The 27,255-nt window shown below is 43.9% G+C and overlaps 1 protein-coding gene across 3 annotated transcripts in view; it reads left to right on the top strand.

Moving 5' to 3' along the window:
* LOC146788641 (putative cation-transporting ATPase 13A4) overlaps positions 1 to 27,255 on the top strand; it is a 750,103-nt gene that overhangs the window by 667,405 nt on the left and 55,443 nt on the right. For 2 of the 3 annotated variants that reach the window (XM_085635843.1, XM_085635846.1), the window contains exons 22-23: positions 6,651 to 6,693; positions 7,187 to 7,296. The exons of the other annotated variant lie outside the window; for it this stretch is intronic. In XM_085635843.1, coding sequence (XP_085491969.1) covers positions 6,651 to 6,693; positions 7,187 to 7,296 — 153 coding nt within the window. The remainder of the gene's footprint in view (positions 1 to 6,650; positions 6,694 to 7,186; positions 7,297 to 27,255) is intronic. 3 annotated transcript variants of the gene reach the window in all.

The raw sequence follows: 27,255 nt of genomic DNA, 5'->3' as shown, positions 1-27,255 counted from the left end.
ATTCTGCAGCATACACAGAAATAGGGTAAAGCCTCTAAGGTGCCCCTTCCTGCACAAAAGCAATCCTGCCTGCAGTGCGTTTGCAAGGGTGCCAGCGCAAGGAGAGGACAGCAATGGGCCATATAATGTTAAATATGATGCATTCCTGTCCTCTCCCTTTCATGTAGCGTAGCACAGCAATGTGTCTGGCTCAGTTGCTTTGTGTGAAAGTTTGATAAATCTGTCCCTTAATGTCAGTCATTGCTCCTAGCACAGCAGCCAGTTTAGCAGAGTAGAGGAGTTGACAAAAATGACCCCCGAAGCTGCGGGGAGTCCAGGCGTAAACAAAGTGGAAAGGACCCAGGTAAACAGCCCGTGAGTCCTTGCAGCACCATCATCTGTCCTTACCAGAGCTGCATTGAAAAGGCTCCATCTTCAGTAGGTGCTGAGTAAACACTTCCTGAAGTACACATAATTTTTTCGAAGAACTATGGGCAGGCAATATTTCTTTTAATATCTGGAAAATCATCAGTGAATGTCAGAACAGCAGACCATAAAACTGACCCACAAACAGTCAAAGAACCGGGCACACACTGGCCAGTCAGATCAGTCCACCAGGCACTGCCTGATTGCCGTGTAGGTCAGTCCGACCCTGTGTAATGCCTTTAATGGAGCTACAACAAGCAGCTCCTCACACACATCACTGGTAACTAGAGGTTGAAGTGGACGGAACCGGAGGGGCACAACGTGCCATACCTTTTTAATTTGTGAAAATAAGTTCTGCTACTTTTTGTTAAAAGACAAAGTCCAAGGATGGTTAATTCTGAAAAGTTTCAATGCTTCAGCTTAAGTGTCAGGCAGGGAGTCTCCTTTGCTGTTATGGTATTTTATTATATATCGCGCACAGATACTCAAGAGTGTCCTGATGTGGAGCCATAACGAGGGGTGGAGAGTGAAATTTAGACAAAGATATGGGTTTTCAAGAGCTTTCTAAAAGCCAATGCATCCTTGATGTTCAGAAGATCAAAGGGAAGGGCGTTCCATGCCTCGGCAGCTTTCCGGGTGAGAGAGCTGCCACCTAACCTCTGGCTTTTAAAGCGGGGAGCCAGAGCCAGAAGTTGAGACGAGAAGTGCAATTGTCTTAGAGGGGTATAGAAAGAGAAGCATTTGTGCAGGTAAATAGGGCCTTGACCATAGAGAGCCCGATGGGCAATGGCTAATGGTTTAAACTTAACCCTTTCAGCCATGGGCAGCCAGTGCAATGAGCGCAGATGGTGGCTCATACAACTTCTGGAGGGCAAGTCAAGAAGAAGCCTGGCTGCCGCATTCTGGACCACCTAAAGCTTTTTCAGGAGGTAGCCAGGAATGCCAACATAGAGAGCATTGGCGTAGTCCAGCCACAATAGAATAAGGGCACAGATGACTGTCTCCTTCGCAGCTCTAGGTAGAAGGGGGAGAAACTTCCCTAGGGTTTCAAGCAGGCCGAAGCAAGTGCCTGCAAGCTTCCTGACCTGAGTGTAGATGAGAAGATTCTCCTCGAATCACACCCTCAGATTCTTCACGGGCTTCCCAGTCGTGGTAGGCAAGGGGGACTCTGGTGGCCAGAGAGTGTCCCTAAACTTAGGTGGAAATTTCCCAAAGAGGAGAATCTCGGACTTCTCTTCGTTGCATTTAAACTGTGCGGAGGCAAGCCATTTAACAACAGAGGACAAACAGTGCTTCACAGAAGAGATTGAGTCCGTGTTTTTCTCCCATGTAGAGAGACGCTGGGTAACATCAGCGTAGGCGATAATCTTCGCTCCCAGTTCTTCTGCCAAGTTAACCAAAGGTGTAATGTAAACATTAAAAAGGAGGGGGCTAAGAGAGAACCCCTGGGGGACCCCTGTGGTCACTGTCTGGGGAGCAGAAGAGGATGGCGGAAGCCAGACCTGCTGGACCCGTTCATCCTGGAAGGACCTGATCCAGCCCCAGGCCATGCCAGAGACCCCAATCTCGGTAAGACGCATGAGGAGCCATGAGTGCGGGACTGTGTCAAACGCCAACGACAGGTCAAGCAAAATCAATGCCACCCTGCCACCGGCATCCAAACACTCTGAAGGCCTTCGAATCACCAAGGCTGATTCGGTGCTGTCGGAGGCCCCAAACCCAGACTGAGCCGGGTGCAGGAGGCCTTCACTTTCCACAAACTCAGTGAGTAGTTTAGTCACCACCTTCTCACAAACCTTCGCTAAACTAGGCAGGAGGGAGATGGGGCGGTAATTCCCTGGTCTAAAGAAGGCTTTTTTAAGAGGGGAAGAATCTTGGCCTGCTTCCAGGCCTCAGGAACACAAGCTTTCTGCAGGGACAGATTAATGATCCCATTCACTTCGACATTGATAGTCTCAGCAGCTGCTGCCAGCAGTCTGGCTGAGCAAGGGTCCGCAGGAGAGCCAAATTTCAGGCCCTTTCAGATGTTAAGAGATTCCGACAGGTCCACGGGACTGAAGGCCTGGAGGGAGTAAGTAGGGTGAGCCGATGAAGTCGCCGACAAAACCCCTAAGGCACTATCACAGGAGGCAAAAGACGCCTGTATGGTACAGATCTTTTCTCTGAAGAAACAGGAAAGATTTTCGCACCAGGAGTCTGTCGATGGAGATGAATTTAATTGGGAAGTCGACGATGTAAAGCTCTGAACAAATGCAAGGACTTCCTTGGCATTATTATTAGCAGAGTCAATGGGTGCTGAATAGAAGCACCTTTTGGCCTGGGTTATGGCCTCATAGTAGGTTTTTTGTTTATGCCTAAGTTGCCGCTTGGCTGCTGAACAGCAGTCGTTGCGGCGCCACCTTCGCTCCAGTACTTTACATTCATGTTTAAGCGCTTTAAGTTCTGTGGTGAATCAGGGTTTAGACGGAGACTCCCTAGAAAACCCGGGGGGAAATGACAGACCTAACGTGTCCACGCCCTTAGTCACCCAGTCTGTAAATCCAGCAAGGCCTCCCTCAAGATAACCTGGGAGGGCAGTCCTTGAAGCATACAAGACCTGATTGAATGCAAGCAGATCAATTTTGCTGAATGCTGGTTTGCGGTGGCTACGAGCAGGGGTGTCAGCATTGATGATTGCCCATGAAAAATATGTCAAAAAATGGTCCGACCATTGACTGGACATGGATCATCTACCGTGATGGTGAAATTAGTGCATATAGGATCCAGAATGTGTCCCGCTTGGTGGGTGGGACTGCATATCCACTGGGAGAGTTGGGCCAAATGGAGAATATTCAAAAAGTCGGACGATTCCCTGGCCTCTGCCTGGTCAAGATGAATATTAAGATCTCCTAAAACAATATAGTTGGAGAATCAAAGAGCCAGAGGGACAACAACATCACCAAATGACTGAAGAAAGAGCCCCGCGGGGCCAGGAGGTCTATAAATCAGAGAACCCCCCAGGGTAAAATGGGACGAGAAGCGGATGTTGAAATCAGGTGCTTCACAGTCCCCCCACGATGAGACATCCTCTCTACGAAAGTCCCATTTGTCTTTGAAAATAAGGGCAACTCCGCCCCTCTTCCTTCTGGGCGATCCGCTCTAGAGATCTTGTAACCCTCAGGCATGGCCAAGGTGACAATAGGATCGGACGTGGAATCAAGCCATGTCTCTGTAATGAATGGAGGGTCCAGAGGTCTATCGACAAGGAGGTCAAACTCATCTAAGTGGTGCTTCCTGAGGGAGCGGGCATTAATCAAGGAAGCTAAAATGGGGGAGGCCCTCATAGGCCTCTTCAGTGAGGTGTTAATAAGACCAGAGTTGAGCAACCTATCAACCCACTTAAAACCACATGTCCCACAAGTGAAATGAGCAGGCAGACAGATGAACAATAAACAAGCCTTTCTGGCAGGGCGTCTACTGCCTGAAAGAAATGCAAAGGTGTGCAACTGGTTGATCTGCAAATGTAAAGGGTGCTTGGGAGTGGTATTGGCTTTAATTGATGGAATCACTTGAAGCTTTGTGATGACAAAGATACAGTTTTAGGTGGTATTGCAAGGGAGTTATCAGCAAAGCTGTGAAGTGTGTGCTTTTAAGGGACAGCTATATAATTAAATTGCATTACATACAGTCTGGGTAATATTAAAATTCTTTATTTCGAAAGCACCATTTTACTTTGAACCTTTTTATGCATTTTGTAGCAGTGTATCTTATACTCTGTGTAAGGCAATTGAAAAAAAATGACTTAAATATTCACAGTGCTTTCTGTCACAGACTGGGACTGCATAGCACAAAAATACACAAGTCACTTTTCTCCACTTCACCAACCAAGATTTTATTCTGTGGCTCTCTGGTTAGACACATACCTCTGCAGTGTGTTAACTAATAGAGGTTTCATAGCGTACTATAGTGCATTTCCCCCTGATTAATTTAACTCTTTTTATTTAGTTTTCATTTAAGCTGTGCATCATTTTATATGTAGCTACGAAAACGAAAACGGACTGTGAACGCGAGGAGAGCCGTTGTTTTGGAGATTGAGTCTTCATGCATAATACAAAATCTACAAAGTGGTTGTTGTTGACACAGAGACCTGTTTGAGAAGGCAGGATGGAAATGTTATTGGATATATAGAGAATGGTTGGATACTAAGCAACGCTGTGTCCTGAGGATGGTCTTATGAATCTGTATGGCCTTCTAAAGACCGAAACGTCGACGTTCTTACACCCGTTTTGTATATGTTTGTCAGATTTTTAGACACCTGTTTTGTATATATTTGTCAAAACTATGAAAAAGTTTCTGATTGAAAAATACTTGTGAACTGTGAGATAGCTATGTTTACAAGAGGGTGTTATACTACTAAGTAAATTGTGAAATAGATTTAGTAGTGACAGTGTTGCTAAGAAGTCGATTTGGTTTAAATTCATTCTATAAATACAACTTTTTTGAATATGTCCCTATTGTGATACATTTCTTTGCTCATATTTATGACTTGATTAAAAAATTGAATAAGTATTTGAATAAACCCTTAAGGCACATTTGTATAGATGTCTTGTAAATGATGCCCTTATTCACGCAGCACTTAGCGTGACTGGGGTGTGCCATGGGTATTGCAGTGGGTGTTCCGCCGCAACACCCATTGCTTTTTGACGCTGACCCATAATTTCCAGGTATGGGGCAGCGCCAAAAATGTCGCCAGGGAATACCTTGTCTTAAGCAGGCGATACAAGGATAAACGTTTCATTTCTCCTTGTATTTTGCTCTTTCCCAGTGTGCTGTATTCTGCAGCACACATAAAAAACAGCAAATCGCCTGGAAGGATTGTTTTTGTGCGGAACATAAAAAAATCACCCCTGCAGCGCAGCCACCCTTGCAACATGGCGCAAAGGTGCCTGCACTGGTGCTAGGCAGATGTTTTTGCGCCCGTGGAAATGCAGGGGCGTGCCACATTATTGTAAATACAGCGCATCCCTGCTTTTTGAAACTGACGGAGCAGGGCGTTACCAATTTTGCTGTAACAACGCGCTCGGCCAGATTCTAGTAAATATGCCCCTTTGTGTTTTAAGGGATTTTGACACCACATTAACATTTGCAAAATTCTTTGGGCCAATGCAAATAAAAAGAAATCACGTAATTGAAGTTTAGCATGCAAAAAACAAATGGCAGATATGCTGCAACCCTTGGAAATGATAATAAAAGAAGATGTTATACAGCAACTCACCAGTGCTTATAAAGGAGACCTTTTGAAAGAACTAGAAGCAGTAACCTTCAGACTCCTAGACGCGACCAGTTGACGGAGGAGAGGTAATTAGCCAGATACAGTTGGAGGAATGATCACACTAATGTATTTTCTGTAACAAACAAATTGATCTGCAAATACAGATCTGCACTGAATAATTTAGCATCCAGAAACATATTTTATTCCACATTATCTCCCACATCAAAACTGGCTCTGCATTGAGCAAGGCAGTTCCAGTAAGGAACAGAAGTTTAGATTTAGATAACAAATTTCTTGAGTGCTGCTTCAGGGCAATGGTGTAGCCTTAGCCCCCGAACTCCAGGGGGTCCCCTCTGGCACAGTGCACGGTCAGCAGGCCGCTGGCCTGAGAGTTCCTAACTGGGTTTAGGGGGTGGGGGCCCTCCATACACTTGGCAGGGGTGTCCCCTCAAGTTTTCTTACGCCACTGCCACTGGACTTCTCCCTTTCAGCCTCATACAGGAAAAAAAGTCCTCTCAGATTTCATTATGAGAATGATTATCAGCCACAACGTATTTCATTTGCAGTTTAGGTGCAAGGAAAAGATTGAACTTCAGAAGTGACGTATATTACAGCCTTGCCAATGAGGTCTTTGAGGTTAAAGAGGAAGGCCTGGTAGTGTACTGTTTAAAGGAGGTGAACCACTTATAGACAGATATGCAGATGCCCCATCGCAGGTGTTAAAGTACGATTATTTTCAGAATGGCAGGTTTGCTATGGGTTGACAAGCATACTTGTGAGGCCTCCTTTACTTTGTATTATCCTTTTGATAAAGTAGAGTTACAAAGATCATGGTTGCTTGTCCCAGCGTATCACTGAGCAGCTTTACGTGTGGACAATTAGGAGCATGGGCATGAGAGTGAAGTAAAATGATTTGTTGTTCACTAGGAGGATTTTGGTGAAAATATCAAGACTTCAGCTTCAGACCTCACTTTCTCTAACTTTTGTTTTATAGTTACTATGTGGGAATGTGTGGAGATGGTGCTAACGACTGTGGGGTGAGTATAAGAAGCACTGCACCTTGCCATGCACAGACTGTTTCTAAGTGACAAGTGAAGTTGACTGGTGAGGCTGCAAGTCCTCTATGCATTAGTGGGAGAAGCATCTGGGTCATTAAGATAGTCCCCTCACTATTATGTGGGATCAAAGTATTGATTCCTCTAACTTCTCCTAGAACTTGATTGGTTGGAACCACTGCTCTATAAAGTCCTTGTGTGGCTACAAATGGTGTCAGGGGAAGTACAACCAGCAAGTGTCAAACAATATCAGTACATTTATTTATCACATGGACCAGGCATCCATCTTTTATGTAAGAGTCTCTTCATGCCTTCACAAAGGAAGAAGGTTCTTTTTCCGGCAGTGTAGTGTCGTAATTTTTTTTGCCAGTTGTGCTTTGGGGACTGCAGTGCAAAAGCAATTCAAATGTAAATATATAATATTCAAAAGCTTCCTCAAGGACTAATAACCTTTACAACCATTTTTGTTCAACAGGCACTTAGAACGGCTCACGTTGGTATCTCACTTTCGGAGCAAGAAGCGTCAATGGCTTCACCCTTCACGTCGCGAACCCCTAATATTGAATGTGTTTCAGAAGTCCTCAAGTAAGCCAATTTCTGCAAATTGTTAGTATTAAGTGAAAAACAATTCATACACTGGTCATAGGAAAAGACACACTGTAAACACAAGTGTCATATTCTCAAGGATTCACTTACATATGTACATTTACTCAAGTGTAAATCTACTCCTGCACCAGTGTGCAAGTCTACACTTTTTTATAGTCCCCATTTTCAAGTGTATATTTATACCTAAGTATAGATTTACATGTCTCAAACCCTTCGGCTCATGGGGTGGAAACAACTAAGACTGAAATTACATGTGTAAAGTTACCACTGGTAAATGTTTACATGTAGATGAAGATCCCAGCCACCCTGATGAAGATCTCCTTATTGGAAACTATTGAGAAAATTATTAAAGTTCATAAATTGGTTAAAAAATTACTAACATTATTTTAATGTAATATTATAAATGTAAAATAAATTAATATAATTATTTTTAGCATTAAACTAAAACATCAAAATGTTAGATAATATTTACTCTTCGCAATATTTTTTTTAAATTTCTGTTTATTTATTTTCAAAATGTTTCCAATGTTACATCTTGTTTGTATGCTACATACATCACAACATTATAGCATCTAATAATAGGTAACATCATTTTATGTCCATAACTTGAAAAGCCACGTAACAACAAGGACTACATCAGTGATTAAAAGAAAACTTGAACCGCTGCCCTGATCACATGACCAGGACAGCAGTGTCTCGAGCTCAAACTCAGTCATAGAGACTCCGTCGCGATGCAGCGAGCTACCAGTCCATGTAGTAGGCCCCTCTCTGCCTTTTTTCCTGTCTCATTCTCAGGCTTTTCCCTCCTCAGCCTCCCTCTGCCTTGGGTCCAACTTCCATTTTAGGTGTCAGAACCCAAAGGAGAGGCGCTGCCCCCCTCCCCACTCTCCGGAGGGTCCGAGGAGTGTCCCCTGACTGACCCCTGCCAAGACAGCTCACCCTCTCCTGGAACCCCTCACTGTTGGAGGTGCTCCCCCTTTTGTCCTGTTCTGGAAGCAGGGAGCTGCCAGGGCTGCTTCTTGGCTTGACCATTCTGGGTTTTTTTGTTTTTGTTTTTGTTTTTGCTGTGACAGGAACTCAAGGGCAACCACTGATATTTAGTTTTTATTTTCTGTTTTTACTGCACACTCTGGGCTTTTGTTGTGACTTGAATTGCAACAAAAATTTCAGAAAGTGCAAGCAAGTAACCGGAGAACTGCTGAGCTGAGGAGATATATACACTATTGAAAGTGTTCTTTAAATGAAGAAGTGAAGGGATTTGCTATTGTTTTCTACAAACCATGAGAAAGCCCCAGGCATGTCAGTCTGAGGAGGTGAAACATGTGTTGGCTGTTGACAAATGGTAACCTGACCTTCGCAATATGGAACTACCCACCTTGAAATACAAAGTGAATTTCAAACAAAAAATAGATTCTATTCAGATTTATTACTGAAAGGGAATTCACTCCTACATCAGCTTCAACCAGTCCATGTAATGACACCCACCAACATGTACATAGCAGAGTCTTTCATTGGGGGACCTGTGTACACATGTTTGGTTGATAAAGTGCAACCATTATATTATTTAGAACACCTTTCAACCAGCCGTACAGCATCTAGTCAATAAGGGCGTCATCAATGCAATCCATGCCTCCACGGACAGAGGTCATCATTCTTGGCTTCGATAGTGGTCAAAAAGCTTTCCCAGCTGATCACCAATTCACCCCTACCTCCTCGCCTCACAACCCCTCGTACTGGACCTAACTCCACCATCAACCATTTCTTCTCCTTGAGTAGCCAGGAAGCACATCCAAGAGCTACTCCTGCCTTCCACCTCATACCTATATACCTCTTGGCTGAGACCAAAGGCAAACCTATGAATGAACACATGTGTTTACGTTTACTTTGGTTCTTTGCCTCAGTCCTAACAGACAAACGAAGGGGTCCATGGGTACCACCTTCCAAGATATTTCCGCTGTTATTTTGGTGGCAGAAGCCCAGTAGGGTTGTATTTGAGGGAAATCCTACACCATGTGATAGTCAACTTGTATCAATTGACCCCCTCGGGCAGAGACAGATCTGGTGAGCCCAGGGACATTCTGGCCACTCTCTTAGGGTGTAAATGTGTTTGATGTAGGTAATTTATTTGTATATACATATGAAGCTAGGGTTTCTTGTTACAATCTTAGGGTATCTCAAAACATTGGGCCAATCTGCAGCTGTGATTTACATTCCCAGGCACAACTTCCATCGCTGCTTCAATGCAGTCAGGGCGGTGTAGGATGCAGGGGACCGGGATGCATAGACAATAGTCACCACATGCCTAAAGACCCCACCAGTAAGTATTTCATTTGAGTCTTTGGAGCAAGCAGGCTCTGAGTCCTCCTGAAGTATACAAAAAGTGATGGATGGGATGCTTGAAAGAATCTCAGCCACTAGTAATTACTCTGGTACAATCCCAGTTCATCATTATTTTGCACACCATGCCACCTCAGTTTGGATGCTGCCAAAGTGCAAATAAGTCCCTTGTGGAATCCTCCATGGCTGAGAAAAGACCTGCTCAGTCGACACCCCTGACATTGTAATAACATACAGTAGTTTTATCCATTTAAGGACATTCTGTAACAGCCCTAGTTTTTGTAACGCTGCAAATATAAATTACAATCCTAGCATATCGAAGGCTTTCTAGGAGGCCACTACTCAGTGTGAGAAAGTCCTCGGCACCCTGTCCAGCATCAGGAAGAGTTGATAAATGTATTTTGGTCTGGGTCTGCCAGTTCACCCCTGCATGGTGTCAGTTTGCTTACCAGAAGCTTTGTTCGTATTTTATAGACTGTGTTCAGTAACTAAAGTGGCCTACACAATGTAGCATTCAGTGGGTCTCTCCCTGCGTAAGGTAGGACTACTATAGTGGCCACTCAAGTGGCTGCTGGAAAGGATCCCCTCAGAATTCAGCAATTTAGGGGCTATCAGCCCATTATATGTAGAAAATAATTCTGGTGCGAGGTCATCAACACCAGGCATATTTCCGCTGGCTAATTGATCAACTGCCAAGGCTACTTCTTACACAGACCAGGGGTATCCAGTGCCAATCTATGTTCTCCAGGCAAAATTGGTATCGCATCATTTCATATTTACCCTACTCCACAGGGTCTGAGTATAAGTCAACATAGTGGCCAGCGAAGGCCTAATTTATTTCCAATTGTGTCTGCAGATTATTGGAAGCGGGTGATGTAATTGCTTTTGATCGGCAGCCAGGCCAGCAACTAGCCCGTTTGCTCCCCCTGGCCATTCTGTCTGGCCAGCTACTCCTAGTAGCTTAACCCCTCAGTCTACTCAGCACCTGTGGCATTCTGTCTCTGTTTCATGTCATTGCTCTGATAGTTGCCACGTTAGTAGTCCCTTGATCCCATAAGTATTCTTAAGGCAGGCTCCCTGCATAGCAGCCTAAATGCATTCAATTTGGAGGCCATGTCTCTGCCTCTCTCCTCAGTTTCCATAAAATAACAGGAAATATGTTTCCCACCATCGTCATGCAGTTGCCAAGTCATCAGTAACAGCGGGATCCGTAACCATCACTCACATTCATAATGGACTATGATCAAATCAAGTTTGACTTAAATATTCCTCCTCTATAATTTCTAATATATAGCTAGGTCTGATGGGAAATCTGTTTAGTCTTGTGTGTATCTTATGCATATTGGAATAAAAAGAGAATCCCCAATCCTAGCAGGACTCTCCTTTCATGCATCCATGAGCTGACAATGCCCAGTACAGAGGGCAAACTGGCTAGAGTTTGCGTTGCATGGAGTCCTCTTTAGATGAAGCTGTGATCTGTACTTTTAGTCACATCCGTTACTATGTTAAAATGTCCACCCATCATGCACACTGGAGCATTTTCAAATCACCTGCAGGGTGGGAGCAGACTTGCTTTCCCTGCACGTGCTCCTGCGGGTTGGGAAACTACTATGCCCAGAAGAGGGCTCCCTGGGAAACAGTATATGCCATCAAGCACCTGCACCAGCTTGCTATCTAAGTCTGTCAGGAAGTGAGTCTAATTAACATTGGGGGCATAAATGCATGCCAGTGTCAGTCCTATCCCATCCAGTGACCCCTTAATGATTTAGGGGCATATTATCAAGGCCATGCGATACTTATCGCTCAGCGCTCTTACCACGAGGATAATTATCGCCGGCCAACTCTGAATTTTACCGCGGGGATAGCGTGCTATCAGCAACGCTTATCTCCAAAGCGATAAAATTCAGAGCGCAAGCTGCCAATTGTGTGATTATCGCTGGAAATACAGTGATTATCACAAAAGGTATGGCAAAAGATTGCTGATAGGGCAAGACATACTTAGCCATGACATCCACCTTACATAGGATATCATGGCTAAGTCAGTTTTGAAGCAGGCGTAAGGAAAGTAGCAATAAAAGAGGTTATCGCTACTTTGCTTGTCGCTCTGCAAGTTAGCGTGCCCATTGATAATTGGAGAAATGTCGCTTAGCGACATTTCTCCAGTTATGTCAGGGCAGGAACGCCCACTTTGCATCTCATTAGAGATGAAAGATGGGCGTTGGGGGAAAGGGCGAAAATGCAAGGATTAACGCTACAGCTAATCACCCCCGCCATGCACAGTTTTCTCATCAATAATTTCACTGCAAATGTTGCAGTGAGATTACTAATGATGTGAAGGAAGATGTGATAAATGATGTAATATGTGGGGTTATTAGCAGTAAATGGCGAGTGTGCGAGTTATAGTTACCTTAGGGCACGAGTTATAGTTACTTGAGATAACTATAACTAGTAACTGGTGAAATTCTGGGGTTTTCAGAGTTTAAAACATTAATGGGTCCATTAGGATGGAGTACGGATGTTCGCCGCCGGGTGGGCGGTAGCACCACCGGACCAGCAGCGGACATCCGCCCTCCATCGAAGCCCTGAACACCGCCGCTCCGATTACCATTGCGGTCGTGACCGCAGCGGTGTGATTTTCCGCCCGCCATTTTTCCGCCGGCTGCAGTCCACCCGCTTGCCTGGTGTGCGGAGCTGGACCGCTACAATTGTGGCGGATAAGGGCCAAGCACCGCCAGCATGATTATGATGCCGGCATCAGCCAGCTTTCCGCAGTGGTGGAACCGCCATAGAACGGCATGCAGAAAATGTCTCTGGGGGTCCATTGCGGACCCCCAATGTGTTGGGGTGTGTGTGGGTGCACTTTGTGGGTACTCATGGTACCCCCTTACATGTCCCTGTACCAGGTGGCAGGCTCTGTGCAGGGCCTGCAACACAGTGCAGGGACATGCAGGACATGCTTGTTTGGACATTGTGGCGGTGCTGCTGGCAGCGTCGCCTGCCACAATGTTAATCACCTCTATCCGACCGCCGCGGTCGAATTTCCACTGCGGAGCATAATAATTCAACCGGCGGTTTTCCCGCGGTCCTGGCGGGTGGTGTTTTCCCGCTACCATGGCGGTCGGTGTGATTTTCCCCTAAGTTGTTACTGAACATTTCATTTAACAATAACTTTTCTTTAACCTATATATTTTTCAGCGAATTTCTATGCTTTTTTGTTTAACATAAAGTAATATTTCATGACCATAAGTAAAGCCAACCACCCTCCGTGCAAAGCCAGGCCCTGCAGCCAACCCCTTGCAGGCGGTCAACCCCACCGCTGGGGGGTGGCCACACTCTGGCCAACACCCACACAGGAGGCCAAACACTCTCCCTCTCCCTCCCCCTCCCCTCCCAACAATCTCTGGGGGAAGCAGAGAGCTCCCATAGTTCCACCTGCTCCCCTGCTTGCACCCATCACAGGTGCAGGTGGATTGCCAGCATTGCTCCAACCCCGTGGGAGCAGTTTTTTTCTTGCGCGCGGTGGGAGCAATAAAAGCGTTTCCCTGCCCGAGAGCACGGGCTAGGAAATGCTTTGTTCTCTCACCGGGCAGGAGCAGTTATGTGCTCTCATCTGGTGGGAGAACAGTAGTGACTTCTCTGCCTCCGCTGATGGCAGGTAAACAGACGGTGTTGGGGACCCCGAGACGGTAAACACCCAAAATATAGAATTAAAAAATATCGAGAGGAAATAATATAGGATGGACATAATATAGTTGGAAATAATATCGACATTTAATTTAGGTAAGTAATATCGAATGTCATTATATAGTATGTTATAATATAGAATGTCATAATATAGAATGTCATTATCTCAAATTTTTTTAAATTATTTTATATGTTAGTATATGTGTTAAAAGTATATAATATTTTTTAATGTATGTTACAATTTTTTTACGATAATTCATTTTATGTTAATTATTTTTTGCGGAAATTAGTTCCGTAGCGGGTTGTGGGTTTATAGGGGAATAGGGTGGAAAGTAATTTAATTTAAATAAAAATTAATGCATTACTAAATATTTAAAAAGTTATTAATAAAAGGTTTCAATGAATTGATACATTGTTATTAATTAGTAATTAATTAAATATTCATTATTAATATTTAATGTATCTATATTTTAATTATGTTAAAAAAAATAGCAGTGTGTTGAGTGTTTATAGGGGAGCATGGTGTTTATTAAAATATTTGAAAATACATTTTTATTAATATTTATATAATGTTTAATCAAAGTTATTTTATACTAATTGTGTTAATTTATATATCATTGTTTTTACATTTTTGTTAATTGTGATTAGCTAATTAATTAAATGTTAATTAATTATGTTAACTTATTAATATTTAGCTTACTGAAGGTGATGTTTATATTGGAATATAGTGGGAGGTAAATAAAATTTAAATAATACATTTTTTAAAAATTAATTTAAATTAAATTGTAGGACTGGGTTTACTAAATCATACCCTACAGTTGCACTCACTGGAGTGGGAATAGTAATTTTACCCCTCCGCTAACCAACACTTTCCCTACTGTTGCACTCTCTGGAGCGGGAATAGTAATTTTGACCCCTACGCTATCCAACTCTTTCCCTACTGTTGCACTCACTGGAGTGGGAATAATAATTTTTACCCTACCACTATCCAACGCTTTCTCTACTGTTGCACTCACTGGAGTGGGAATAGTAATTTTTACTCCTACGCTATGTTATGTTATGTTATGTTAATGGGTGACTTGTATAGCGCACGGCTACTCCAAGGAGTGTCCCGGCGCTTTCTGACCCATTACTGAGAAAAGAAAAAAGAGAACAGAAACATAACAGAATTACTGATTAAAAAGCCAGGTTTTCAAGGCCTTTCTAAAGGCAAACAGGTTGGGAATAAGACGGAGATCAACAGGAAGGGAGTTCCATAGTTTGGGAGCAAGATATTTAAAGGAACGTCCACCAATTCTGACTTTCCTAATGGGAGGCACCATTGCCAGGCCAAGATTTTCCGACCGGAGAGATCTGGAGGGTTTGTAAAAAGAAAGCCGTTTCTGAATGTAGGAGGCCCCCACCAAATGGGGTGCCTTATGGGCCAGTGTAAGAGCTTTGAATGTGATTCGCTTCTTGATCGGAAGCCAGTGAAGGGAGGAAAGCAACTCAGATGATCTGGCTTGCCGGGGTAGGCCGAAGATGGCTCTTGCCGCTGAATTATGTACAACCTGGAGTTTATGCAAGAGATAGTCCGGCAAACCCAGGTAGAGGACATTCGAATAATCAAGCCTGGAACAGATCAGAGCTTGTACTGTCAGCTTCCTGTGGGCTAAAGGGAGCAAAGGAAGGATTTTACGCATCATTTTAAGTAAACCAAAACAGGTACCCGTGAGACCTGTGATCTGTGTTTTCAGAGCCAGGGTGTTATCGATTTTGATCCCTACTGTTGCACTCACTGGAGTGGGAATAGTAATTTTTACCCTCCCACTATCCAACACTTTCCCTACTGTTGCACTCTCTGGAGTGGGAATAATAATTTTTACCGTCCCGCTATCCAGCGCTTTCCCTACTGTTCCACTCACTGGAGTTGGAATAGTAATTTTTATCCACCCGCTATCCAACACTTTCCCTACTGTTGCACACACTGGAGTGAGAATAGTAATTTTTACTAGGGGTAGGCGGAAATTGCGTAATCGCGTTACGCACATTTTCGCGAATACGTTAAAAAATTTGCGATGTTTTTTGCGGGATCGCGTTGGAAATCTGTTGTCAACTTGCCCATGCGGTCGCTAATGAGCACGGCCATCTTGTTTTCACTTGTCCCGCCCGCTCGCGATGCTATTTCCTGTTCCGGGTCGCGCAATGCATGCTCGCACCCGTTTGCGATAGGTATTTTCTGTTCGGGAACACGTGCTTTTTGCATGCTCGGGGGGAAAATATCTCATCAACTTGCCCATGCGGTCCCAATGGGTGCGGCCATCTTGTTTTTCAGTCTATGCTATGGTTCTGGGGCCTGCTTTTCAATCCTCCCTCTATCTTTTCAATCCTTTGTTTCTGAAAACTTTTTTTTGATCTTATTTATTTATTATCTCTCTTTCTATTTTCCTGATTCTATATTTTTTGTTTTTGTCTACTTTTTGTGTGTTTTTTCACTCTTTGTCTATTACCTGCTTTTTTCATTTCTTTCACTTACTTTTTTTATTTTTACCTTTTCTTTTCCGCCCCCCGCTTACCCCAGAACCATGGCAAAGGCCCACAGGGCACATCGCAGCCAGAGCCATGACCGCCTTCCTTACGGAAGGCGGCGCCCACAAGAGGTGCAGGCACGGGCCTTATTTGGGGAGGTGGAGTTAGTTGCACTGGTTTTTTTTGTGCAGCGCCACCTCCCCTTAACCCTGGCAGCAGGCGGCAGGCCTGGGTCCGGGTACGGGCTCCGGGAGCATCGGCAGCGTTGGGGAAAGGTGCACTGGGCAGTCTTTCGCTGCTCTGGTGTCTGGCGCCGCCAGAACCAGTTGACGCACCGGTGGTCCGATATCCTGGACCGGGAGCAGGATCTGCTGGACCTGCTAGGAGTGGAGGTCCCTGGTCTTGGTGAGTAGCTATTTAATTATTACTACTTTGTGTCTGTTCTTCTGCTCTGTGTTATATATTGCGAATATATGTTTTTTCCGACCAGCTAGAATGCTGCTGCTTACATTACAGGTAATTTACGTTTAAAAGTCTTCTGTGATTGTTCTGACACAGGTGCTCTGCGCTACTAATCTTGTTATTTGAAACTTTACGTCTGCGCTCGTTTTGCGTGATTATGTAAGAGTTTATCTTAGAAAACTTAAGTTAGGTAATGCTAGAGTGACTCTAGTCATTCCTTTGTCCTGTCACTAAGAGATAGGGGTGGATTGATACTTAGGTTTAGTTACTTATTATAAGTTTGTAATTTTTTAGTGGTCTGCGACGTTACGTCACGTGCTTCTGAGTGCTGCTAGTGCTTACCCAAGTCCTTAGTTGAACCTTTTGTAGTTTGTTCAGTGAGTGGTAATAGGCTTAGCACTAGCAGAAAATAAGCATCAACCAACCAACAATTTGGTGTATGCAAAAATGTAGGCATATGTCCTCCATTTATGCATTTTTGAGGATTAAAAGAAGTGAAAATGCTTACTTAATGTACAATTGGCACGCCTGGAATAGGTGGGCTAGGTCAGGTGGTACGTGCTACTTAGGCTTAGTTAGTATTCTGGAATCAGAATGGAACTCTGGATTAGTGTAGATAAATAATAACTAGTCGGTCCGCGAATCCCCAGATACTTGTCGACCAGATTAGATAGGTCAATGTTATTGCAATTGTTGTTTACACAAATGTTTTTTTGACAGTTTTATAAAAATATTTTATTTGTTTCACACCAATCATCAATGTTTGTCTCTTTCTTTCTTATATCTTTCATGATCACCACCCAGGGGCAACTAGACGGGGGCAGAGTCAGCGAGAGCAGTTCCAGTCGGACAGGAGGACCAGAACAAGGGCTCTTCTGCTGGCCCCAGTAAGTCTTCCTGTTTTTAATATTAATAATTCTTATTTACTAACTTTTGCTGCACCGTATTTTTTTCCGAACTATTGTTTACGTTTCCTAATGGCATTGTTTACCAACAATTATCCTTCGATCGAGACTATCCGTTTCTAGATTCTTGTTATCCCTGCCTCTAACTGCCTCTGCTATGACTCTCTGTACTACTACTATTAGTCTGTCTGTAGCTAAGCATGCCCAGTTGGCTACTCTTCATTTAAAAGGTTTTAAATAAAACTCAGATTCACCAGTAGCTCTAGCCATAGAGTCCAGTCCTTTGGGTTGTCCTCTTGTACTCCTTCTATTCTTCTTAATCTTTGAGGCTTTATTAATCTTGATGTTTTTCGACAATTCCCACCAACAAAATGCCCAACCAGATTTTACTATTTTGATAGGATAGGACATACTACTACTGTTGTAGGGATTTTCCACATACAGAACTTTGCACAAGCAAATAGGATGTTGGTGATGGGAGGTTGGACCTTCCTCACACCTCAATCAGAACAGAACCCACCACAATCCCCTGCCCGACTAGTTATAATAGAGTTTCATTACTATTAGCTCACCGAACCCCCCAAGATACCGAATGAGTAGACTACCCAGAACATAACACTCCCGATCTCTCAGTCGTGGAAGCAATGCACATGCAGTTTGCACACCCTTCCTTTCGCTCGCTCACTCGTGTGAGTCCATCCACTCCAAATACCACCGAGTCTATGTAAGTTCAAAAGTTTTATTTGCAACTGACAAGCTCTGTACGTTGTTCTATAATGCAGCACCAACAGCAAAATGCATAAGATTAAAACTATAAATATTGTTACACTTAGTTACACTTACAACAACTACAAGTCCAAAGAACGAAGAAAAAAAAATGCGAAATCATGATAACTGAACAGTGGTGGAAGCACCACCATCCCCTTTGTAGGAATATAGTTTATATAAAATTATAAATGAAGATCTCTGAGCGAATTCTGTGGGCCCCTCACCTTAGAAGAACCTCGTACTGGTTACATCATAAGCTCTGCAAAGCTCTGGTTCATAGAAGGGAATCTTCCGTCTGTTAGGAGAAAAATGGTGCGTGTTTTTATATTGCAAGCATTTCACAGTCATGCCAAAAAGTGTAGAATTTTGGATAAGCAATATGGACTAACACCAGAACTCCATAACAAAGTGTCTTGTTTTGTTTGACCTTATACGCAGCGCTTAGACAGTAGCAGTATGAGCTCATGTGGGCTCAAAGGCGTCACTCTTTATACAACAAGCTGCGAGGTAACGACGCGTGTGCAAAAATAATAGGCACAAAGGTAAAATGGTAGCATGGCTCGGGCTAACTAAACAAAGACTAGAATGACCTTAGGGACCATATAACTACTAGTGTCTACTCTACTACTACCTGATTTGTACTAGTGATGTATGTTGTATATGTATGTATTACTATTAACTCATTTTTCAATCTTGCTAGTGAAAAATAGGGGGAAGTGTATATGACACCTAAAAAATGTGTAATGTTTTTTCAAGGCGCACTATCAACCACCAGTGCCGGGGCCAACGGCAAAGGCGGCGCGGCTGCTGACGGAGGAGAGGATGCGGCACTTGCAAGAGCTGCAGGGGGTGAGCCAGCAGCAGTGGCGGTCGGTGGTAAGTTAGATTCCTAATCCTTACTTATTGACATTACACTCACTGCAAGGGTGTACTATAATACTGTACAGTTGAAAATTACTAAGTAAGAAGTTGTTGTGAATGGTTGAAGACACCCTTTACTTAGCATTAGTAAAAGCATTAGTGGTGGGAGTGTTGAGTAACCAATGGCCTCTTCTATCTGATTTCAACTCAGCTGTGAAAGTTTTATGGAGAAGACTAAAAGTCAGATCAGATGACTTTGATGAATGGGTTGAACGAAAAGGGAAAGAAGAGTGGAAGGAAGAAGGACGGGCGAGATTTGATATTTATGACCGGCAGAGAAGGATTTGTGGGATGCATGGAGCATGCATAGGTGGCTGATAGGAATCAGATGCATCGTTGGTTGAATGCCTGAAACTCCCACAAATGTTAAAGTCCAAGAAAGTGGGAGGATAGATACATACGACAAATGTTATGTACTTTGCTTGCTAGTGCTACCGTGACACTATGTGTAGAAATAATTTGTCTTACTGCTTTGCTAAGAGTATAGTTTACAATAGTCTTGTTTTTTCTTCTTCATATATAGCTACTCCTTCCAAGGGGAAACATGACCGGAAGGAGTTGCCAGCCAAGGCCCGATGCCGGAAGCTGGATGCCATACAGAATGAATATCATCGGCTGGTGGTTCTGGAAGAGGAGGAGGAGGAGGCAGCAGCAGCTGCAGCCTCCTCCAATGCCCCGGGCCCAAGCCACCACCCTCCAGTGGTACGGCGCCACCGTCTGGCAGCCGCCTGCCGCTGCCACCTCCATCAGTGCTGCCCCCCCCCGTGTATGCAACTGCCGCGCATTGAATGCCATGTTGCCCCCCTGGAGAAGCAAGTTTGTGTCCTCCTCAGTCAAGCCCACCAAACTTAGACCCTGTTTATTGCCCCTTTTTTATTTATTCTTTGGGTGGGTGGGTGGGTGGGAGTCGGGCGTTGGGTTTTCTCTTTTCATTGGACAATTGGACATTTTCTTTATGCACATTGTTTGGGGTTAGGGAGAGGGGTGGGTCAGGTGTTGTGGGATTTTTTTACATAGTTTATTTTTGTTAGGGTATTAAATAATATATTTCTACTTTACATACGATGTTGTTAATGTTTTCTGGGTGGGGTTACTGTTTTACATCACACTGTATCCTTCTTTCCTTGCTGTTGCAGGGTCGCCTACAGCCAGTGTTTGATTTTAATAATTCGATGACTTTCTAAGAGAGAAACAGATAGATGCGACACCCCTCACTGAGTGACTTGTCCTACTAGTACTGTCAGTCTCTTCCACTCTAGGCACTCTGCAACTGGAGTCAAAGGGGTATTTGAAATTGAATTAATGAAAACATGTGTATTATGAATTATGCCTCCCCCAAACTTCTCTTACCTTTGCTTGATGTTTAACTTAGGCACAGCGATGGCTGCATGGTGATGATGGTTTTCTTTCCTAACATGCCATGGTTGTGGTGGTGGTAGTAGTAGAAGTAGACACTGGCAGCAGCATTTGCACACAAAAAAGATGAGACAGTCAGCAGCCTGAGAGAGACTCTTCGAGGAGTAGTAGAATGAAGTACAGTACAGAACTTACTGCCAAACAATAATGTGCAAAAATACAACAAAACATAATGGTGGTGGGGATAGCCTAGTAGTACACAGAGTTATAAACTATAGTTGTGTCGAGTCACTTGACTAGGCCTACAGTACACTGGACACAAGCGTAACTGTTAGTGCTGTGTAGGAGGATGACAACAAATGAAATCCATTAATCCAATCAATGCCGGCAATTAATGCTAATGTATTAGATTCCTTTGGTAAAAAAATTACCTTACAAATATACTGCTCATGGGTGGGCAAGCAGAAGAAGATCCCCGCCCTGCCTTGAAATTGAAGTACTGTTGTTTTTGCCACATCCGCCCCAGCAAGCGTGTGATAAATTATTGGTGTACATTTAATGTAGTCATAACTCAATAAGTCACACAGCCCGGGGGAAGAGGTTTGTTGAATGGTTGGGAATGGGGGTTTGGGGAAAGGTTTGAGAAAGAAATACAGTACGCATGGACAAACATCAAACAACAGAATCTTTGTAGACTACCATATCCAAATCAATATGTTAAGGGATTAAAAGGAAATGCATGCATGATGATGATAAGGAGACCCGGATTACATACAATTTGTGTTCAGTGTTACCGGGCTTACTTTTACAGAGAGCAAAGAAAATTTTAAAATATCTGTAGGGATGAATTATTGACAGAGAGCAAACTTAATGATAATAATAGTAATAACAACAAGAACACACTGTTGTAATGATTGTAGACAAAAAAATGAATCAAATTATTTACAAGATGATGAAAGTTGATACTGTTACTGTGTTATCCTGGTCAAATGGTGAGTTGAATCTCGGCATTCCTCTTGGTCCTCCCTTCCATGGATGCTCCGTCCATCAATCTTGGGTGACGCCACTGCCTGCCTGGCAGATGTAGATTCATTGGTAAGGTAAATGTGCATTGTTTTCCCAAGTATAGCGCAGGGTAAGGGCCGGCCTGTAATTGTAGATGCAAAAACAAAAGGGATATTGAGAAACCAAGTTGAAAAAAATGCACAAGTTATGGTGTAGTGCGACAAGAACACTTTCCGAGGCGGCATGGATGCATCATCTCTACTCTAGTCTGTTTCCAGCATTAACCTAAAACACCAACAGGACAGAGCAGGCCCACGGTGGTGGCACCCTTTGCACATCCTCCATTTAGCGTACATTTTTTGAAAGAGTTGGACAAAGCACATATCCAGCAACATAGCATTTTACAATTTAAGTGACTAAATCAATGCACCGCAGTCATACCACCGCTACACTTGACTCCACCGCTACACAGACATTTAGATCTGCTGTGGTTGTTGTTTACTTGTTTACCTTTTATGCCACTAATGAAATGCCCTGACTTATTCCATCAATCATCTCCGGTCCGTGTACTGAGTGACTGTGAAGATACTATGTCACTGTGGTCATCATGATGGTGTTGTTCAAGTCTGCAGTGTACCGAGTGAGTCCCCTTCCTATATTCAAAATGCAATGTATCGGCCTGCAGTAGAAGTACAAATTTGTTATTAAAAATACAAGAAGGGAAAAGGGACTTGAGTTACTTTTAGTATGTAGATTATTACATAAAGTACACAATGAAGTAACTTCATGCACAACAAACAACAACAAAATCACTCAGTCAGTGACCAATGCACGGCATCATTCATTATCTGCTCCTTCTCATCTTCAGTTAATGGGCAGTCTCTCTCGGATCAGAAAGGAGGATATCTATAGTAGTCATCATCAATCATGTTCCACTTCTTTTGGAGGGACAAGGAAATATTTTCTTTTTTCTTCTATTTTGCATCATCCAATCATCATCTGTCTTCTTGAGGGCAATGGATTTAGAGACATTCAGGAGGATGGAGGAGCAGGATTCGGAGGAGTGTACTGTGATATGCAGACAGCCAAAACTTGTATATGGCAATAAAACAATTAGAAGATGGTGGTGATGGATTAGTTATGATTCAAAGTTTCCAACCAGAAAGACAGACACACAAATAAAAGAAAATAAGGGAGGAAGACAGTAAGAACTGGAAGTGCAAGCCTAATTGTCGGGGAAGTATAGCTCGTCCTCAAACACTGGGGGTTCAACCAGAAGTAGGTAATCATCATCTAACACACCACTTCTGTCACCTGAGCCGCCATCCTCATCGTTCTCCCTTGATTCATGTATTGCGTAATTCGGTGGTATAAAGTGCTGATTCATTTTGATCATGTTTAACCTCTCCACGTTTTTGGGCGAGAGACTGGTCCTTCTCACTGTTACAATGGAACCAACAGCACTGAAAACACATTCTGAAGAGACACTTGCGACAGGGCAAGCCAGATAGTTTATCGCCAGCCTGCTGAGCAGTGGCCATTGGCCCCTTTTTCCATACCAATACCGCAATGGGTTTTGATCAATGTACACCTCTGTTGGGTCACCCAGATAGGCCTGGACCATCTGCTCAATGTTCAGGGGTGCTAAACTTTTTTCGGGCTCTTTTCTCATTGCATCAGCACTGGACTTCCCAATGCCTTGCTGTAAATACCAATCCTGTAACGATTTTACTGGGCCTGAAGATCCAGTTCTTTCTGTTGTCGATAGTGTTGGTGAGTGTTCTGAGCAAAAACGCTCTGCCCTCATGCTCCAAAGTTGAACTTGACGCCGGATTCCCTGCTGCAGTACTTGCTGTGGGTTTATCTAGCGGGCTTTTAATTAGCAGCCGTTCATTTTCCAACTTACTCGCTGACTCAGCTATCCAAGTTTTGTACTGGGCAACATCCTTTTCTGAAAAAGGAATTAATGTCTTCAGTGCCCATTTTGTCAGTGGATCCAGAATTGTGGCACAAATGTAATGTTTTTGTGACAAAATCTTTTGCACCCTTGTATTGTCAGCTAAGCGATGGGCTAAGCTCTCCACCAAGTCATATGCTTCTTTGTTTTCCTCTGCATCTTTGTATGCTTCAGACACCTCCTTCAGCTGAGGCTCTAGCATTTGCAACAATGGATTAGCTTGGCCCATAGTACAGTCCTCCTTGCTGACTTCACGTGTGAAGACCTCGAAAGGAAAAAGCATCTCAGTCAGGCATTTAATTAGGCGCCATTGGTCCATCTGAAGGGTCATGCCTTTCACAGTAGCATCCCCTCTTCGCATGACATATTCATTGATCGGCCTGTACTGCTCAAACAGACGGTCAAGCATGAAATAAGTTGAGTTCCAACATGTTGCCATCTCCTGGATGAGTGCTTTGACTGGCATTCTATAGTCACGGTGAATGATCCTCAGCTGCTTCCGAGCTTTAAAAGAGTGGCTGAAATGAGTGCATATTCTTCGGCAGGTGGTCAGTAAGTTGCTGACTATGGCTTCTATTTTCAGAAAGTCTTGAACAATAATGTTAATGCAGTGCGCCAAACACGGAACCCTGAAATAGGAACCAAGCTCCATGTCCTTAAGTACATTACTGCCATTATCTGTGGAAACAAAACCAATCTTAAGCCCTCTTGGGCTCAGCCATTCAAAAACCTTGCTATGAAACTCCTCCAATATGTTTACAGCAGTATGGGATTTCTCCATGGCGAACATGGATACAGTTGCATGTTTCCGAGTAGCTTTAAAAATCTCAGCTGTGTCAACGGCACCTACTTCAGATAGCTTATCTCTAACCCCCACAAATGAGACCCAGTGTGCAGTGATGCACATGTAATCAGTGGCTTGGCAACTGGTCCACATGTCTGTTGTTAGGTGGATATTGTGAACAGCACTCTGCTGCAAAGCTTGTCCAACCATTTCCAGCACATCATGATGTAGTGCTGGAACAGCAACTCTTGCGAAATAGGACCGGCTGGGAACCTTCCATTTAGGGCAGATGGTTGACACAAATTCAAGGAAACCCACCCCTTCCACAAATGAAAAAGGGAGAAGGTCCAGCGCTAACATTTTAGCCAGCTTCGCATTGTACAACCGTGCCGTTGGGTGGTTGCGTTGGTACTGCCCCTCCAACCTAAGCATGCTGTCAATGGTAGGCTGGATTATATTCCTTTGTGGTGCAGTTTTCTTTAACCCAGTTAGGCTCAACAACGCACTTTGTTTCATAATCATTGCAGTACTACTCAGTCGCCTTGGTGTCTCAGCCTGACTCAGACTCTTACTGCGGTGCCACTGAGATGTTGCTGAGGAGGATGTGGGCTGCACTACTGGGGACAGGGCTAGAAATGTCTCCCTCTTGTTCACCTTCCACCGCGATAATATCGTCCCCTGATTCTTCATGCCCAACAACAGTGGGTTGAGTTTTACTTTGTTCTAAGCGAAGTAGGTGAGCCTCCCACACGATAGTGTGTTGTATTTTGAGATGAGTTGTTTGGCCTCCGGTACCATAGTTCGTATCAACCTTACCCCGCCTAACAACATGTCGACAAATTGAGCATATAGCAGTGTTCTCCTCCTTACTGCTAATCGAAAAGAAGTCCCAAACTGGGGAGGTGAACTTTCTGGTGCTGCTGGATGTGCCACTTTCAATACCAGAGGAACTGGAGGGTGTGCTTGGAATGTGACTCTGTGCAGCTACACTGTGACTTCTACCACTGCCTACTGAGGTGGTGGTTGAGCTGGATGTAGGTCCCTGCCTTTCCTTTGCAAATGAAAATATGGAAGCTGGAGGTCATGGTGGTGTTACCTGTGTTGGTGGCATCTGTGCTACATCCCTGGCAGCCATTTTGGATAGGGTAATAATGTTCGTCTCCATATCCTTTGGGCCGGGAGTGATGTCCGTGGTGACTGGTTTGTCATCATCATTAGGCCTGGGCGGTAAATTCCGTTCCGCTCGCGGAATTTGCGGAATTTGGGTAATTTCGCGTTACGCGGAGAACGCGAAATTGCCCAAAAATCTGCTTTCCGCGACTTCGTGAAATGTTTTGCTTGTTCGCGTTCTCAATATGCGTGTTCGCGAGATATTTCACCCCGAGCACGCAAACAGCGATCGCGAACAGGAAAAAAGTACAGCGAACAAGCAATTCCGCGTGTTCGCGGAATTTCTGCGTGTTCGCGGAGATTTTTTACCGTTTCGCGGAGATTTGCGTAACGCGATTACGCAAATTCCGCCCACCCCTAATCATCATCAACCCCCTCTTGTTCATCTACCTCCATAACTCTAAGGCTTTCTGGAACCTTCCTTTTCACTAGCCTTGTCTTGTGGCGTGCATCACTCTCAGACTGAGCTGGTGGCTTCCAAGTGGCATCAAGATCATCAGAAGCAGGGGCTTGAAGAAGAAGATGATGGAATAACCCTCCTTTTCCTTGCTGGGGGTCTGGAAGACAATGGATCTTCTGAAACAGTGGCTTGCCCCTCTTTGTCTGCAGGAAGCTCGATTTCCTGAAATGCCCCTACTTCAGGAGGAACAACTACTATTGTGGGCTGTTGTTTTGGCTGTTCGTGTGGCTGCTGCTGTTCTTGTGGAGGCAGCTGTTCTTGCGGCTGCTGCTGTTCTTGTGGCTGCTGCTGTTCTTGCGCCTGCTGCTGCAGACTTATCTGCTGAGTTTCCGCCTGCGTTGATTGTGTACTACTTTGCGATAATGACATTTCAACATCGCTGCTCGTTAATAGACTGCCTACCTTTGCGACACTCATGGGCTTGGGCCTAGGTTGGTGGGGTTGGCCCGCTGGTGCGGATGTGCTGCTCTTCACAATACAGAGCTATAGAGGGTAAATGCCAAGCCGCCCTCCTCTCAACATTCATTAAAACAATAAGGGCTTGGCACAAAGAGGGTTCACAATTTTTCTTAGGACCTACACCTCTACTGGGATACCTATCTCCACCCAGTCTCTGGCATCATGCCCACTGTAATGTAGTCCTCGACCTCTCAAATTTTAAGAATAAAAAACTGCAAACCGTCACTCCGCAATCGTACAATACCTCCCCCACAATAAGTGAGTGAAGAGTACTCAACAAAATAAGTGTGAAAGTGAGAGGGCACCTCACATATGCAACACCAGGGAGGCTACCAGCCGGTTCTTGCCAGTATGCCTATGTCTATCATCATTGGTTGCCCACTCACAGAACTCAAGAAAATAGTGTCCAGTGAAGAAAAAGACTCAGATAAGAGAAAGAAAGTTTTACTGTCCCCAACCAGAACAAAAACCCCGTGTATTGCGAAGAAACAGTTTGTTACAAGCAATATTGTAAAATTGAGTTAAGACTCACTTTTAGGTCACCCTCTTTATTCGCACTTGTGAGCTTACTCAAGTTAAAAGCACTGCATGTTGCTAACCTTTACCGATAAGGCCAACATGTTTCATTGCCATTTACTATTATTGTGGCAAATTCATCAGGGCATGGGGTTTCAATCACTCGCCTCACTGAACAAATGCTTTTATGTTGCGGGTGGGCTGTTAAAAAAGGAAGAAAGAAAAGAATAGCAGTTTTCTATCCTATTATCAATAAAAACTGACCAACCAATTGTATTTATAGTCAAATCTTTTACATAAAAATCACCCATACATATAGAGTGTATTTACCAAGTGAAGGCTGAGGGCACTCATACCAGCCTCCACCAAGCCACAAGGGGTTGTGTTCAACACTCGTTCCCCATATTATGGAACTGCACTGTCGTTGCCTTGTGTTCCACCTGTGGAAATATTATTTGGACTTCAAATCATACTCCTTCATGAAAAGAATGTCCTTCATTTCCTGTCTCTATCCATTCAGTGTTCATAATGACCCTGTTCTGTCAACAGTCGTGCTTTCACCCTTTGCTGTTACTTCTTACTGCACACATTTCAATAATTATCTGAAGCTTTTAGGCTTCGCCAACAATGTGGTATTCATATGTCC

Source organism: Triturus cristatus, chromosome 11, assembly GCF_964204655.1.
Source record: "Triturus cristatus chromosome 11, aTriCri1.1, whole genome shotgun sequence".
Taxonomy (NCBI): Eukaryota; Metazoa; Chordata; class Amphibia; order Caudata; family Salamandridae; genus Triturus; species Triturus cristatus.
The sequence above is the reverse complement of the archived record's forward strand: the minus strand, read 5'-3'. Positions and strand labels throughout refer to the sequence as shown.